The sequence below is a fragment of the Primulina huaijiensis genome, chromosome 16 (assembly GCF_012295235.1).
Source record: "Primulina huaijiensis isolate GDHJ02 chromosome 16, ASM1229523v2, whole genome shotgun sequence".
Classification (NCBI taxonomy): Eukaryota; Viridiplantae; Streptophyta; class Magnoliopsida; order Lamiales; family Gesneriaceae; genus Primulina; species Primulina huaijiensis.
The window spans coordinates 12,628,145-12,643,256 of NC_133321.1; the positions used below are offsets into that span (position 1 = coordinate 12,628,145).

Consider the following 15,112-nt stretch of genomic DNA (forward strand, 5'->3'; position numbering starts at 1 on the left):
ATAATAATAATAATAATAATAATAATAGTAATAAATAAATAAATAATAATAATAATAATAATAATAAATATACATGAAGAGTGATGTGGAGAAAGCACGGATGCTCGTCCACGTGGAGAATCCGTGCTTACAAAGCACGGATAATGCTCCACCTTACTCTAATCCGTGCTTACGAAGCACGGATTAAAGTAATTTTGCAAAATTATTTATTTTAATGTATTTTTGAAATATTTTTTTTTTAATTAATAATAAAAAAACCCTATAGATATATATAGTTGAATTTGAAAATTGCTGAAATTATAAATTTGTTTTTTTTTAAAAAATGACATACTAATTTCAACTTTTTGACTTGTATTAGAAGTGGAGATCTCATGACGAAAAGATCCCATAAAATTGTGATGATTTAGTAATTAATGTTTTAGTAGACTTTTAGGTAGCTGCATATGATTCACGCACATTCAATGCCCAACATGGCACTACTAGCTATTTAATTCTTTGAAAAGGAAAAATTATGTATTTTTAGTCAAAGAAGTTATAAATAATAATAATAATAAAAATTTATCCACTCGTTTCATAGTCGGAGAAAATAATACCATAATCGTTTATATATCCAAAATAATCGATTTTATTTATGCATATTTTTTAGGGCAAAAACTTATGTGAGACGATCTCACTGATCGTATTTTGTGAGATATATCTCTTATTTGGGTCATCCATGAAAAAGTATTACTTTTTATGCTAAGAGTATTATTTTTTATTGTGAATATCGATATGGTTGACCCGTCTCACAGATAAAGATTCGTGAGATCGTCTCACAAGATACCTATTCATTTTTTAGATATATATATACACACACAAAATAAATAATATTTATTTTAGAATAAATATTGAAAATGAGATGATGATATTTGGTTTTGTTTTTTGTTTTTTTTTTTTTTGTATTTCTATTTTAATGTTATTATTTTTTGAGTTGGAACCGGGGAGGGTTTGTTACGATCGGATGATCTCAAACTCGAGATCTCGTTTTATCTTTATTATTACAAAGCAACTTTGGCATCCATGGCAATTATAAAAGTCACGGAAATGCAATAATTTGATGCACAAGAAAAACCTAAAAAAACTGACTTTAAAGTCCCTCTTTCCAATATGATGGAAAATATGAACAAAAGAATTCTTGCACTGATAATTCTCTTACAAATTCTGAGATTTCATGCGGAAGGAGGCGGGCTCTTCTACAATTTCTACGATCAATCTTGCCCACAGGCGGAGAACATTGTTCGAGCCGGGCTAGAATCTGCCTCGCTCACTGATCCTACCACCCCTTCAGCTATTCTAAGGCTCATGTTTCATGACTGCCAAGTTCAGGTCTCTCTACTAATAAAATCATTGTTTTTAGATCGAAATTGTATTATATTATATATTATTAAAGGTAAGAGATACTAACTTAGAACAAAGTTTAACGTTAATTGTGTCGTGTTTTTAGCTGGATTTTGATTTTATACGATGTTTCATGGCAACATACGTACGTTGATATTGACTAAATATAGCATGAACAAATCTCTTTCTAGACCTAATATATGGTTTGTTTCATGCATTACGATGAAATTTTTTATTAGCATAGAATGGAATTAATATAGTCTCCGATGCAGGGACGGAGCTGCCCCAAAGGCAGGGATAGGCTCCGGCCGAGGGTCGATTTTTCCGAAGATATAGTATATTTGATTTAATTTTTATATGTATAATAAAAATATTTAACCTAGCTCATGCTAAAAAAAATAATATTAAGTATAGGTTTTTGGTTTTTTGAGTGTAGTCCAGTAATAAAATTATTAGACTAAATTTAACTTGATTTGAATTAACAAATCAATGTATATATAAACTTGATCAAAAACCAAAAAATACAGAGTTTTTGCCCAAAATCAGTAAATAATGGTAAATTGTCTAACAAATGAGTAAATATAATATGCAAATTAGTAAAAATAAAGTACAAATGAGATTTTTTTTAATTTTATTTTTTCAACAAAAAAATATCAAAGTGGGTTATTAGGCTTAAAAGACATTGTTGGGTGAGTTTTTTTTTTCTGATTTCCTGAAAAACATTGTATTAAATATTATATTATATCGATATTCAACTTGTAATGTAGATTTTGTTAAATATATTATTGATTTTATATCTAAAAAATTCATCCGTAAATTATAATTTTTTAACTTTTTATTTTCTTAAATTTGTTCACCCAAACCACTTTTCGAACAACGGAATTATTACCGTTTAATTTGGTTGTTTTTTTAAACCCAACAATAAGAGAGTGATTCTATTTTCCTAACCATATATAGAATTTGATTTTTAGTTAACTTCTCGAATATGTGAATCTCATGAATATTATACTATATATTATCCTTAAAAAGATTGCTTGAATTTGATATAATTATTTGTATAAAATACCTTAAAATTACAGGGTTGTGATGCATCGATTCTCCTGGATGCAAACCAACACTCTGAACTGCGTTCATCGAAGAATTTTGGGATTCGAAAGACGGAGTTGATAAGTCTAATAAAATTAGCTCTAGAGGCAGTGTGCCCCTTGCAGGTTTCATGTGCAGACATCATAGTATTAGCTGCTCGGGAAGCCGTTGCCATTTCCGGAGGGCCCAGAATCGATGTCCCGTTGGGGCGTAAAGACTCTTATATCCCTTCGAGTTCGGCGTTGGCAGACTCTTTGCTCCCTCCACCAGATATTGGGGTTGATGGCATGCTCCGAATTTTTGCAAAAAAGGGCTTGACGGTTGAAGAATCCGTTGCCATTTTGGGTAAAAATAGAAATAAAAAAAATTTGAGCTTTGGTTGAAATAAAAATCCAACGTCCTAAAGAACTTTTTTAAAATAAAAAGTTTTTTTGTTAAAAATATATGACAAAAACTTGTGTAAGACAGTCTCACGTGTCGTATTTTGTGTGACAAATCTCTTATTTGGGTCATCTATGAAAAAATATTACTTTTTATGCTAGGAGTATTACTTTTTATTTTGAATATCGGTAGCGTTGACATGTCTCACAGATAAAAATTCGTGAGACCGTCTCACAAGAGAACTACTCTTATGTTTTTGAAACACTTAATATATTTTTGAAAGCCATTAAATTGAAAGACGAATTCTCTTTTATTCCTTAAAAAAATCTATTTAAAAATCTAGAAAATTCTCAGTATAAATCTTGATTTTCTTATTTACCCTTTATGAATGTTGTGTACCTGAAAATTAAAATTTTTATTTTGGTCTTCTACTTTTGTAGGGGGACATACTCTAGGGATCACACATTGTTCAAATATCCATGCACGACTATACAATTCCCAGGGAGGTAAAAAGGATGCAATCGAGCCCAAGTTCAAGAATATTTTGAAAATCATCTGTCCTCCTATGTCATGGGCGTCGAACATAAGCTTCGTGCCGAACGACCTTACACCATTGACGTTCGACAATCAGTACTTCACTAGTGCAATTCATGGTCGCGGGTTGCTTAGAGTTGATGCTGAAATGCCTCTACATTCACGAACTGGACCGTTCGTGACTAAGTTTGCTAACGATCGAGGGGCGTTTTTTCGGGCTTTTTCTTCTGCATTTGTGAAGCTAGGATCTTCGAATGTTCTTACAGGGAGTCGAGGCATGATCAGGAGAAGTTGTAATGCACTTCATTGAAAGATAAGATATTACTCACAAGGCATGCATTTCACGAAATATGATATGAAAAACAAATTCATGACATTCATTAGGTCTGCAAGAAAAACTCAAGTAGGCCAGGTTTCGAAAACTTTGAAACCCTATTTGGATAGGGGTGAACAAGTTCGACTTGATTAGCATGAAAACAAACGATGTTCGATTCATCATAGGTTGTTTGTTTGTAAGAACGAGATAATGAATATACTATTTGATTGGCCATTTCCTGATTTGTTGTGTCCAAAGATAATTAATCCCCGTTGAAGCTTTTAAACTAGGAAGATATATGGATGACAATGGGTCACATCTAAACTCGATCCTATATTAAACTTGTCCCACATAGGCAGGTTTAGACACGGATTATGAGATTCGATGAACCCATCTCACCACTATTTATATATTTATTATTCGAAATAATTTATTTTTATATTATTGATGTGTTTAAAATGGAACGATATAATTATAACTTTTATTTTGTTATGAGTTGAATATAAATTAATAGACTTTAACTTGAACAAATTTTTTTCCTTAAATATTATTAATATAAAATTGGAAAGTATTTTTAATGATTTATTAATTTTAAATATTTTTATTGTATAATAACTAAAATCCAGAAATTATTTAATTTAAGCAGGCTCAACGGGTCCAATTTGGATTGGACATTTCGGGTTTCGGAGCGGGTATCGAGTTTGGCCAAACCCATCCCGTTTCCATTCTTAATCAAATGGGTCCTCGTTTATATAATGTATAAGCAGAGTTGCTTGGTAAATTTAATAAAATCTCACTGAGACGATTTTGGTTGAGAATTCTGACAAATGCACTAGATCATGATATAGTTGGAAAGAGTCAGGTCATTCTCACATAGATAATTATCTAATTACTAATATATAATTATTTAATTTAAATTTAGGCTAAATCAAAGAAGATATGATTATATATAAATAAAATAACTAAAGTGAACTAAAATATTCTGATATAAGTAATTCAATTAAATCAAAAAATGACAAGATCAAGCTTAAGGAAAATTTAAATTTCAAGAAAACGACGGTAAACACAACGGTACCAAACTATCAATTATTGTCACGTATTAATCAAATAAGAATTATTCAAAGTCTGCAATGAAACTCCCTATATTAATTATTAATCAATTTCTAGAATTAATATTTTTATTTTTATTTAGCAATCTAATTATCTCTAATTAATTTAATTAAATAAAAATGTTTTAACAACTATGAATTCGATTTTTAGTCAAAAATCACACGCTGAAATTGAATATTATTTTTATATGGGTTAAGAACGAAAAATAAGTCAAAACATGAATTAATTCAATATGCAATCAACATAGATTGGACAATTTGATATCTTAATTTCTGAGCGTATTAAAATAAATTTTTCTACAAATTTCTTCGTCGATTTCTTCAATTGATAAATACGTAAAAGTATTAAAGAAAGATCAGATATAGCTTTCTAGGCTGCAATGTCCATCAATATAAAATCAGAGCCCAGTGCAATCATCATTTCTTCAATCTCAAATAAATTTAACATTAAAAGAATATATTAATATAAAAAGATCAAAGAAATGGAGGGGTAATGAAATCCTCAGAAGTAATTGCTTGAAATTGTCATCAAATTAGACAATCAGGTCTCAAAGATTTCATGCCATCATCGGAAAACAAAAATACCCCCAAAGAATTTCGAATAATCAATGAAAACGATTTATCAGGTGTTTAATTCACTGCGCCTGGGTTTCACAACTGGGGCGAAGCGACTCAACTGCCCTGCATAAGCATTTTGCCTCCACGCATATACGTATAGATGAAGAACCCTAATTCCCAAATCGAAGAAGGGTTCTTATTGAGAGGCGAGGCAAACCCCATATTTTCATCTGCGAGGGTATACATATTCACTAACTCGAGATCACTCAAATCCACGGCTCCGCGTCTATGAATACTTGCAAAAACAAAACAAAAAATGTTGCGGAAAGGAAAATACAGGCAGCTGCGGGAGATATGCAGTGTAGAGAGCTTAAATAGTTGAAATTGGGGATTAGGGTTTTCCGAGACTGGTGGATTGGATGGGCCTCGTTTGTTTGGGCTGCTTTTTGTTTCAAGGCATTTAGCCTGTTTACCTTTTCAACTTACATCTCAAGGTTAGGCTATAACATTTATGTCCCATTGGAATTTAGAGTTGTGGAATGTTAATTGTAATTTAACAAAAATTTGTGTGAGACGGTCTCATAATTTATATTTTTGAGACAGATCTCTTATTTGAGTCATCTATAAAAAAATATTATTTTTTATGCTAAGAGTATTACTTTTTATTGTGAATATCGATAGGGTTGATCTGTCTCACAGATAAAGATTCGTGAGATCGTCTCATAAGAGACCTACTCTTGTAATTTTGGCCTTTTGGGTAATTTTTGATATATAAATATTTAATTCTTATTTTTTTAAAGGATATAAATATTTAATTCTAAGAACATATAATTTGTTACGTTTGGATTTTGATACTATATTTGAGGCTTTTTTTACATTTGGGGAAACAACTTTCAAATTTTACTCAACCAATGTTTACATAAAGACAAAAATTTGTGTGAGACGGTCTCACAGACCGTATTTGTGAGACGGATCTTTTATTTGGGTCATCCATGAAAAAATATTATTTTTTATGCTAAGAGTATTACTTTTTATTGTGAATATTGGTAAGATTGACCCGTCTCATAGATTAAGATCCGTGAAACGGTCTCACATGAGATCCACTCTTACATACATAATTTGTTATCTCGTAAAAAATGGGTATAGAAAAAGTCATTATATATTTGAGATATACGAACAAATATTAATAATTGAATAAGAATGGACGTTTCAGAATCAAATACAACACAAGCTGCCAAAGCCGAGCCCGTGAACTAAAACAAATTGGACCCACCGTTTCTTCGAAATTTCCACTTCGAGGCTCAACCAACGTCATCAGTGACGTATACAGTCCAAGATCAAAGAATCAAACTTGCTGGCCAAGCCTTTTGGTGAACACCCAATATCCCCGGACTTCCTATTATATATATTCCCTTCCACTCCCTCCTCACAATTCCATTCACAATTTACTACTCACCAAATTCTTCTCAACAATGTGTCCAACGGGAACAACCTTGCCGCGCGGTGGGAAATCGAACCTGCGATCGGCGTTCGACGTCATTGATACCGACGGAGACGGGAAGATCAGTCACGAGGATCTCCGGGCGTTTTACGGGGGGTTCTCCGGGGCCGACACGTCCGGGGAGGAGGTCATCGAGTCCATGATTTCTGTCGCGGATTCCAACAAAGATGGGTTCGTGGAATACGACGAATTCGAGAAGGTTTTGGAGGGGAAGAAGGGGAAGGATCAGAGGATTGGGGTGATGGAGGATGCTTTCCGGGTGATGGATAAAGATGGAGATGGGAAAGTGGGGCACGATGATCTGAAGAGCTACCTGAAGTGGGCTGGGTTCGAAGCCGACGATGAAGATGTGAAGGCCATGATCAGGTTAGGCGGCGGGGACGACCAAAATGGGGGCGTTACTTTCCAAGGGTTTCTCAAGATTTTGGCCCTTTGAAGATCTGATTTTGCAAATTGTTGTTTTTGTTTCTTTTTCCTTTTTTTTTTTGGGTTTTTCAATGTAATAATTCTCAAAATACCAGTGGGATTATTTTTTTCCCGCAAACGGAAGAAAATTGTTGTGATTCATTAGTTTCAATTATATAAATTTACGCCTTTTTTTATGCATGATTAGTACAAGTTTGTGGTTTTGTCAGAAGTTTTACTCTTGCTGTGCGCTATGAATGATCCTTTCTCGGCACATCATGTGTGTAATTAGATTCAATTTATTTTTCAATATCATTAAAAAAATAAGATTATTTAGAAATTTGCATAGATAATTTTTTCCTCGATAACATGCCTATTAGAAAAATGGGATTATATAATTTTGACAAAGATTATAAAATAGTATAAGGCTAGAATATTTATTATTTGTGTTTGTGTGTGGACAGCTCATGCGAATAAAACAAGATGCTACGGTAGGTCTTCATTCGATTCGGTCTTCTAATATAAAGGACCTTGGAAAAGTATTAACCCCACAAGGCCACAACATGGTGATGACAAGAAGTCGGCGAAGGAGAAAATGGAAAAAATTTGACACAAATAAAGTAATGTATAAATAACAAAAAATAGAATGTAAATATCAACTTCTAATAAAAAAAATATTAAGCAGATTTTTATTGTAATATACAGGAAGCACATTTACTGCACCTTGGAGGCCAACTTAAAAATTTTAACATGTAAATAAAGAAAATAAATATGTAAACCTTATATTAAATTTAAGTATGAAAATAAAATATATGAAAAATTGTAATCCGATTCAAATCCCGACTCGCGATTCTTCAAAAGATAATCTTCTCGAATTAAATCTAAATTTAATTTCCAAACCAATTTTAAAATATTGAATTGCAGAACTACTAAATCACAACAAGCAGAAAACTTTGATGTCATTTTAGTGTAAAATTTGCATTCACTGCCAACCCAATATCATACGAGGGATTTGCAGTCAGATTAGCAATCAAAACCATATACAGAATTGCGAATGTCTTGCCATATACACTTTTTATTGGCTTAAACTTTTGTTCATCAAATTAATTGTTGAATAATATTTAAAAAAAAATTGTTGAGAAACAATAATTACCCTACATATACTATTTTTAAATATTAAAATAATTTCATCCAATCGTTTATGTCTTATTTCTTCAAAATAAAACCATATATTAATTTGTTTCTTAAAAATATCGGTGAATTTGGATTTTGGATTGAAAATTTCAATCAATTTTCCACTTGCTTGATAGTTTTGACTTTTGACATTTATCTATTCCGTGTCAAATATATAGACTTGTTTGTTTATCTCATAAATTTAAAAAATTATTTGAAAAACAAAGTTAATTTACAAGCAAATTCTTTATTTTATCATTATTTAATTTATTTCGAAAAACAGATGCAAGTTTTCATAAACTTAGTTAATATGAATATGTTAGTGGAAAAAATTACTAAATATAAAAAAACAAAAACTTGTGTGAGACGATCTCACGGGTCGTATTTTGTGAGACATATATCTTATTTAAGTCATCCATGAAAAAATATTACTTTTTATGCTAAAATTATTATTTTTTATTATGAATATCGGTAGGATTGACCCGTTTCATAGATAAAGATTCGTGATACCATCTCACATGAGACCTACTCATATAAAAATTATAGTATATATTAGAGACAATCGAAAAAAACTCTATATTATCGATTGCAGAGATTATATAGTTTTAGCTTTTTATAGCAGCATTTATCTATAAATAAATTGTGAACCCATAGAAATTTATATCGTTCGACATTCAAATCAAGCGATACTAATTTCCGCGCTTTCTGGTACGCCTCGAGAATGAGAGAGACTCAATTTCAAACCCCACAGAAAGATCAGATTACTGCAAATCGGCGATCCAAAATTACTCCCGATCTCAGTAAGAAGCACCGAAAGGTAAAATCTAACTCACATTCGTATTCATATACATGTATGCGTAATTTGTATCAAGCATCGGCTGTACAGTTGATTGGATGCGAGTTTCACGAGCATTTATGCTACTGATTTCGATTTTTCACATGACGGAGAAGAGTTTGAATCCTGCGTTTGCGGCAATTTCTGAAGAGAAGGTTTCGGATTTTGCGACGGAGTTCGGTTCTCCCATCTCTGCCGTTTCTGAGGTTACTCCGGTCAGCGAATCTTCTGAGGTAATGTTTGAATTTGAATTTCGTTTTGTTTTTGTTTTTGTTTTTTCACTTGAGTTCTTCAGCTTGTGATTGATTTAGCTTTGTTACTCGTGGTTCCTATTACGTTTGTCTATTTAGATTAGGTGTTCTGCTACAAATACAGTAACAATAATGATGCGGTACTGAAAGTAAGAAAGTGTTAAATGCATGGATGAATTTTGGAATACATATAGTTCGTAGATCAGTATAATACAATTGAGTGTGCACTTACTGCAACTTCAAGCTAACGTATCACTGTCTTTGGAATACTTCAATTTCGAAGATAATGTTTCGAGAGTTTTTCGATCCTGGTGTTTGTTTTGTTGGAGCGAACCCCTGCTTCCTTTCTGCGTCGTTAATTGGGCTTTAGGCCTTTTTTAAACTTGTTTTAGAGTGCTGATAGCATATTTATTTTTCAGAACTCTGTAGTTAATCCAGTGGATTCTTCGGTGACATCTACGTCTGAAACAATTGTTCGCTCAGATCAAGCTCCAGCATCATCTCCAAAATCTATAATCACTTCTGATGAGCATGCGGCTTCGGTTGCTTCAGTCCCCAAATGTGAAAATCTTGAGTTGGATTCAATCAAGGACATATTACCTATTGAGGCAGAAATTGTGATAAAACATCTGACGGCTGCTAGAATTCAGCTCATGAAATCAGAAGTTGAGTACGAATCGAGAAAGCTTCTGGAAGTCCTGCTGGAGACCATCATTAAAGAGTTTCATGGAGGTCTGTACAAAGAGAGGGGCTTGGTCTATCAGCTTTTAACTAGCAGAGCCAATTTGGTCTTCCTAAGTTTTATGCTTGGGGCCCTCGCGGTGTTTGTGTTTTCATTCCTCAGGATTGGAGAGAGTGGCCATTCCACCAGATCAACGCCAACTTGATCAGATATCGAGACTGTAACAGAGGTAATGGCTCTTACTGCCATTTGATATGTTTCTCCTTTAGCCGAGTGTTCATAAACCTCATCACAACCAAACAACTCAACTTTAGGATACTGATTTTCGCACACAAAGAATCATACATACACTTTCATGTTGAGTTTATGCGTAATAATGTCTTAGATTGACTATGAGCCCTTTTGCCTTAAAACACTTGTATGTATCAATGTATGAAAGGATTGTTTCTTGGACTTCTAAAGTAAACTTAGAGTTTACCTTTGGAGTGGCATGAGAATTTAATAGATTTTATATGATCACATAACCACAATTCACGTGTAATTCTCACTTCATCGAATAACGTTACCGAATATTCAGACTCCAACTTCCTTAATGAGTATGCCTTATAAACAAACGCACTCCAATTGTATCAGAATTGTGAATTAGGAGAGGCTTTCTTGTTAGTTTCTTGTTTCAGCCTCTGAAAGGCTGAATGTGATTTCAAAGTGACATATTCACGAATATGGAGTAACAAGTCACAAAAACTCCAAATATTTCAGCCTGTCCAGTCTGAAGATAGCTTCATTGTCAAAATAAAAGTACATACTACATTTGTGTTGTCAGATGCATTTTGATGGTTCATGCAATTGTAGCCAATTGTGGTGCCCCATCTTAAATGCTGTTTCACATCCCTTTTCTTTATCCACTCAATTTAAAAAATAAAAACATAATCTTTTTTCCCCAACTGTGTTTATAGGGGTATGCTGTTTGGGGGGTAAATAGTCTCTGGCACGTAATGTATGGGCCTTCTTAACGTTTCAGTAGTTACTAGAAGTTCCGCAATTCTACCATACATATAAAGAATGTTAAGTAACTTTATGTATTATTATTTCGGGATTCCTTCCTCAAAATTAACAGCAGATACCTGGGTTAAAAAGAAAAAAAAAACACAGTTTTACAATTGTGGATGTGTCGACATATGTCCCAGGAAAGTTGATGGGACAAAGTTGCTAGAAATAGGGAAAAAAACTCCAATCAAGGCAGAGGATTATAGTGCCAGAGATGCAGCCACATGCACTGCCAGTTTTGCCATCATTTGCCAATTATATTAAATATATCAGGGCGTATAAATTAATAATGCCACTTAGTTCCAGTACTAGAGTATTTAGAGCACAAACCAACAGAAGCAGGATCCCTTTTAAAATTAAAAATCGTTGAACTTATTTTCAGATATTGATTCTGGCACAGTTAGCAGTCCCAAAACCGAATCCACATTAATAAGCCTGTAAAATTTAAGACACTCAGGGAACCATATGCTACAACGAGAATGTATTATTGCTCGAGGTGTAATTTTAGGCCTTGGATGGGCTTATTTAGTGATGGATACTTTCACCAAATAGATGGCGTCCACCTGATTTAATGGTTATAACTACATCGAAAGTGTTATTCTTGATGTAATATAGTTATTTTTGAAGAGTGATACACTCACCATATTAAAGATTTACTTTGTTTTGTCTTATACTATGATATATCGAGTAATCTGCATTTATTAGCAACAATTTGTATTTTTTCTTGATGGCCTCAAACTCGGCAGCAAATTGTTGCTGCATGTGTGCTGCTGCTAGTCCTATCAAATCCCAGAAAAAGGGGTGGATGCAATAGCAATGTAAATGGGATTGTGCTTATTGGGTTAACAGCCTGTCTCACTTTTTGAAAAGCTAATGTATATATCCAACAAAACACTTTGGGTCGCATATGCATGTTTAATTGCCAATGTCCCACCAAAAATAAATGATAAAATTTTCGTTATTATTAGACCATCTTTTGGGTTGTTTTCTTTGTAATCAACAATTTAGTCATGCCACTTTTGTTACTTTTATTTTTGTCATTTGATCCACGAGATCAGTGGATAAAAATATAATGAAAATATTATTATTTTTAATTTATTTATGATATTAGAACGATATCGTTTTAAAAATTTTCTACCGGATTTTTTTGCCCCTAAAGAAGATATGCATGCCCCTTCGTCGTCACATGAATAAATTGATTGGGATTAATTTTCTAACTTTATTTGGTGATACAAAAAAAATGGCTTTTCTAAATCAATCACACCTAATCTATGGGCTAGCTATGCTCTAATATTTACAGTTGTAAAAGAGAAGTAGAAAAGTAGGAGTGGTCAAATTAATGAATAAATAAATAAAACTTAAAAAAGCTCAAACAGTTGAAAGGAGTGACAACAGAGAGGGAAAACGCACATGAAAATGGGCCCTTTCGAGGAGTGTGGGCCAGTATATCCACATGGCCCAAACCCAAACAAGACACTGTTCACTTTAAAAAAATAGTTTTTAGGAAAGCCCATTAATTTTAAATATAAAGGGTCGCATGCCTCCTCAAGACAACTCAATTGTGATTCCCATTAAGGCAAAATCTTCTTCCTTACGAAGAATGTTTGCACATTGATGTATATCTACTTGTTTCTCCATTTTCATTCAAGGAGCTCCAGTTTTACGCAGATTCCTTCAGGTATAATGGTTCGTTGGGTGTTCTAGATTTTGGTTTTTGATTCGTTCATTTATCTGTTTATTCATTCTTTTTTTATTTGTTTGAGCGATAGATGATTTATTGCTTTTCTTACGTCTGTTCTTCGATTTTTTTGATGAAATTATGTTTGATGCAATTGAGTTGATTTTCTGCTCTACATTTCGTGCTTGAATCTTTCAGTACTGATTTGAATTTGGTTTCCTTTGAAACTGACATAATCTGCATGTCAGTTTCTTAATTTGCATTTGAGCTCTGCAGGATGACGTCATCAATGGTGTCGAGTCCTGCGGCGAGCTTCGAAATATCATCGACCAGAAGGAAGAGGAAGAAGAAAATCGCAAGCCAAGAGATTAGTCTAAATCATCACGGTAATAATGATAATTTGCCTCAAACTTCCTTGGTTCAATGGAGATCCGATGCTCAGCAGCAGGTTTATTCTTCAAAACTGTTCCAAGCCATCCGCCAAGTCCAGCGTGGCGACTCGTCGGCTCCGAAGATGAACCGGGCGGTCCGGGAAGCCGCCGATCGAGTCCTAGCCGCCACAGCCCGGGGGAGGTCCAGGTGGAGCAGAGCCATGCTCACGAACCGGCTCAGGCTGAGGTTTCTCAAGAAGAACAACATCACCAAGCAACAGCGGAAGGTGGAGATGATGGCCTCCGGGAGCGGTGGGCCGCCGAGGAGATCCAAGGTGAACGTTACGCGGTTGAAATGGAAGAGTATGCAGACTGTTCAGCGCAAGGCACGGGTTCTCGGCGGATTGGTTCCTGGCTGCCGGAAACAGCCATTGCCGGTGGTTCTGGAGGAGGTTACTGACTATATAGCTGCGCTTGAAATGCAAGTGCGAGCTATGAGCGCATTAGCCTCCTTGCTTTCTGGCTCCGGCCCAACTGTTGCTAGTGGCGCGGTTGATGGTCCCGGCTCGAGCCGAACTCCAAGTATCTGATGATCGATGTTTCCTACTTATTTGTTATTATTAATTTGTATTATCATTATTTTTAGCAGAATATTGTAATGNATATCGAACTGGTGGAACTGAAACAGTCGAATCTCGAACTTGATATCTCGTTTTGAGATATTGCTGTCGAATGAACTATATGTAATTGACTTATATATATCTTTGTCGTTAAATAATGTTACCGTAGTTAAAACAAATAATGAGAGTTGCTGCTAATTAGGCACGAGGAATCAATGTTTCTTGATGTGGGTCACAAGAATCACACTTGAGCTTAATTTTAACACCATTCGGAAACATCTGGTTAAAATGTGTCGGATCAAGACCCGGCCCGAGATCGTTGTTCATTATTCCAAATGTGAATTATATGAGAAAATATGTCAAAAAATATATAGAATATATATAAAAAAAAGTTAGTAATCTATTTATATATATAAAAACAAAATTTTTCCCTATATTTTAAAAGTTTTCGCCAAAAATAATATGTTATAAAAAGAATGTTTATCAACATTAATGTTTTCACCAACCGCGTTAAATATTTGAAATAAAAGAAAATAAATACAGTATTAAACATAAATTCTTTTCAATTTTTTTTTAAATTCAAATTTGAATATGATGTAATTTGAAAATATAAACTATATTTAAGTATCTGCATTGGTTATATCATTTCATTTAATTTCGTCAAACTCGAGATTTTGTTCAAAATCTGAGATTTTGACGTCAGATGAGCTACAAATCATCGAAAAATTTCTTGTATTTCTATACAGTTAATGTGGGTGATTTTTCTTACAAAAAAAAATTTGACCAAATCTAAATAATCATATATCCATAAAAATTTGTTATCGAAATTCAAATATTAATATATCCTCGAATTCATGGAGATTAATATAACCCAAAAACTAAAGGCCGGGTTTAAACTCTTTCCTTTTATGTTTGAATTTATTTTAAAATCTATAAAATCTTTTGAAGTGGGATAGATCAAGTTAACGTCCAATAGCATTTCATCCTCAAAACATCCTTGCGAGGGAATGAATCTGTTTTAAAAAAATCAATATGCACTGGGTTTGATGAGTCAATCGTATTTTACCTTAGCTTTTGAAAAATATGGTATATTAATACTATTAAAATACATTGTTAACTTAGTGGATCTTTCAAATTTTCGGTGAGATATTAATATTAATATACATTGTCATACATTGTTCTTATATA

At 33.4% G+C, this 15,112-nt stretch overlaps 4 protein-coding genes and 2 non-coding genes across 7 annotated transcripts; 4 read left to right on the forward strand and 2 right to left on the reverse strand.

Annotated features, from left to right (window-relative positions):
• The first annotated feature begins 1,085 nt into the window (after positions 1 to 1,085).
• LOC140961961 (peroxidase 29) lies at positions 1,086 to 3,883 on the forward strand. Its single transcript, XM_073420762.1, has 3 exons — positions 1,086 to 1,365; positions 2,457 to 2,808; positions 3,285 to 3,883. Exons 1-3 carry the CDS (start codon positions 1,147 to 1,149, stop codon positions 3,686 to 3,688), a joined length of 975 nt encoding a protein of 324 aa, XP_073276863.1. The 5' UTR covers positions 1,086 to 1,146; the 3' UTR covers positions 3,689 to 3,883.
• A 1,273-nt stretch (positions 3,884 to 5,156) lies between these two features.
• Positions 5,157 to 5,228, reverse strand: LOC140962203 (small nucleolar RNA snoR118). The gene has a single exon (XR_012172484.1). It is a non-coding gene; the product is annotated as a small nucleolar RNA snoR118 (small nucleolar RNA).
• A 73-nt stretch (positions 5,229 to 5,301) lies between these two features.
• LOC140962223 (small nucleolar RNA R66) lies at positions 5,302 to 5,376 on the reverse strand. The gene has a single exon (XR_012172502.1). It is a non-coding gene; the product is annotated as a small nucleolar RNA R66 (small nucleolar RNA).
• Positions 5,377 to 6,666: 1,290 nt separating this feature from the next.
• LOC140960875 (calcium-binding protein CP1) lies at positions 6,667 to 7,464 on the forward strand. Its single transcript, XM_073419191.1, has one exon. The coding sequence runs from the start codon at positions 6,834 to 6,836 to the stop codon at positions 7,296 to 7,298; it is 465 nt and encodes a 154-aa protein (XP_073275292.1). The 5' UTR covers positions 6,667 to 6,833; the 3' UTR covers positions 7,299 to 7,464.
• A 1,653-nt stretch (positions 7,465 to 9,117) lies between these two features.
• LOC140962127 (uncharacterized) lies at positions 9,118 to 10,865 on the forward strand. Its single transcript, XM_073420997.1, has 3 exons — positions 9,118 to 9,257; positions 9,392 to 9,508; positions 9,946 to 10,865. Exons 1-3 carry the CDS (start codon positions 9,162 to 9,164, stop codon positions 10,411 to 10,413), a joined length of 681 nt encoding a protein of 226 aa, XP_073277098.1. The 5' UTR covers positions 9,118 to 9,161; the 3' UTR covers positions 10,414 to 10,865.
• A 1,931-nt stretch (positions 10,866 to 12,796) lies between these two features.
• LOC140961757 (transcription factor bHLH148-like) lies at positions 12,797 to 13,961 on the forward strand. 2 transcript variants are annotated; one of them, XM_073420440.1, is made up of 2 exons: positions 12,797 to 12,933; positions 13,210 to 13,961. In XM_073420440.1, the coding sequence occupies exon 2, from the start codon at positions 13,211 to 13,213 to the stop codon at positions 13,892 to 13,894; it is 684 nt and encodes a 227-aa protein (XP_073276541.1). In that variant the 5' UTR covers positions 12,797 to 12,933; position 13,210; the 3' UTR covers positions 13,895 to 13,961. The 2 variants fall into 2 exon arrangements, with proteins under 2 accessions (XP_073276541.1, XP_073276542.1); XM_073420441.1 differs by having other exon boundaries at positions 12,803 to 12,933; positions 13,182 to 13,961.
• The last annotated feature ends 1,151 nt before the right edge of the window (positions 13,962 to 15,112 follow it).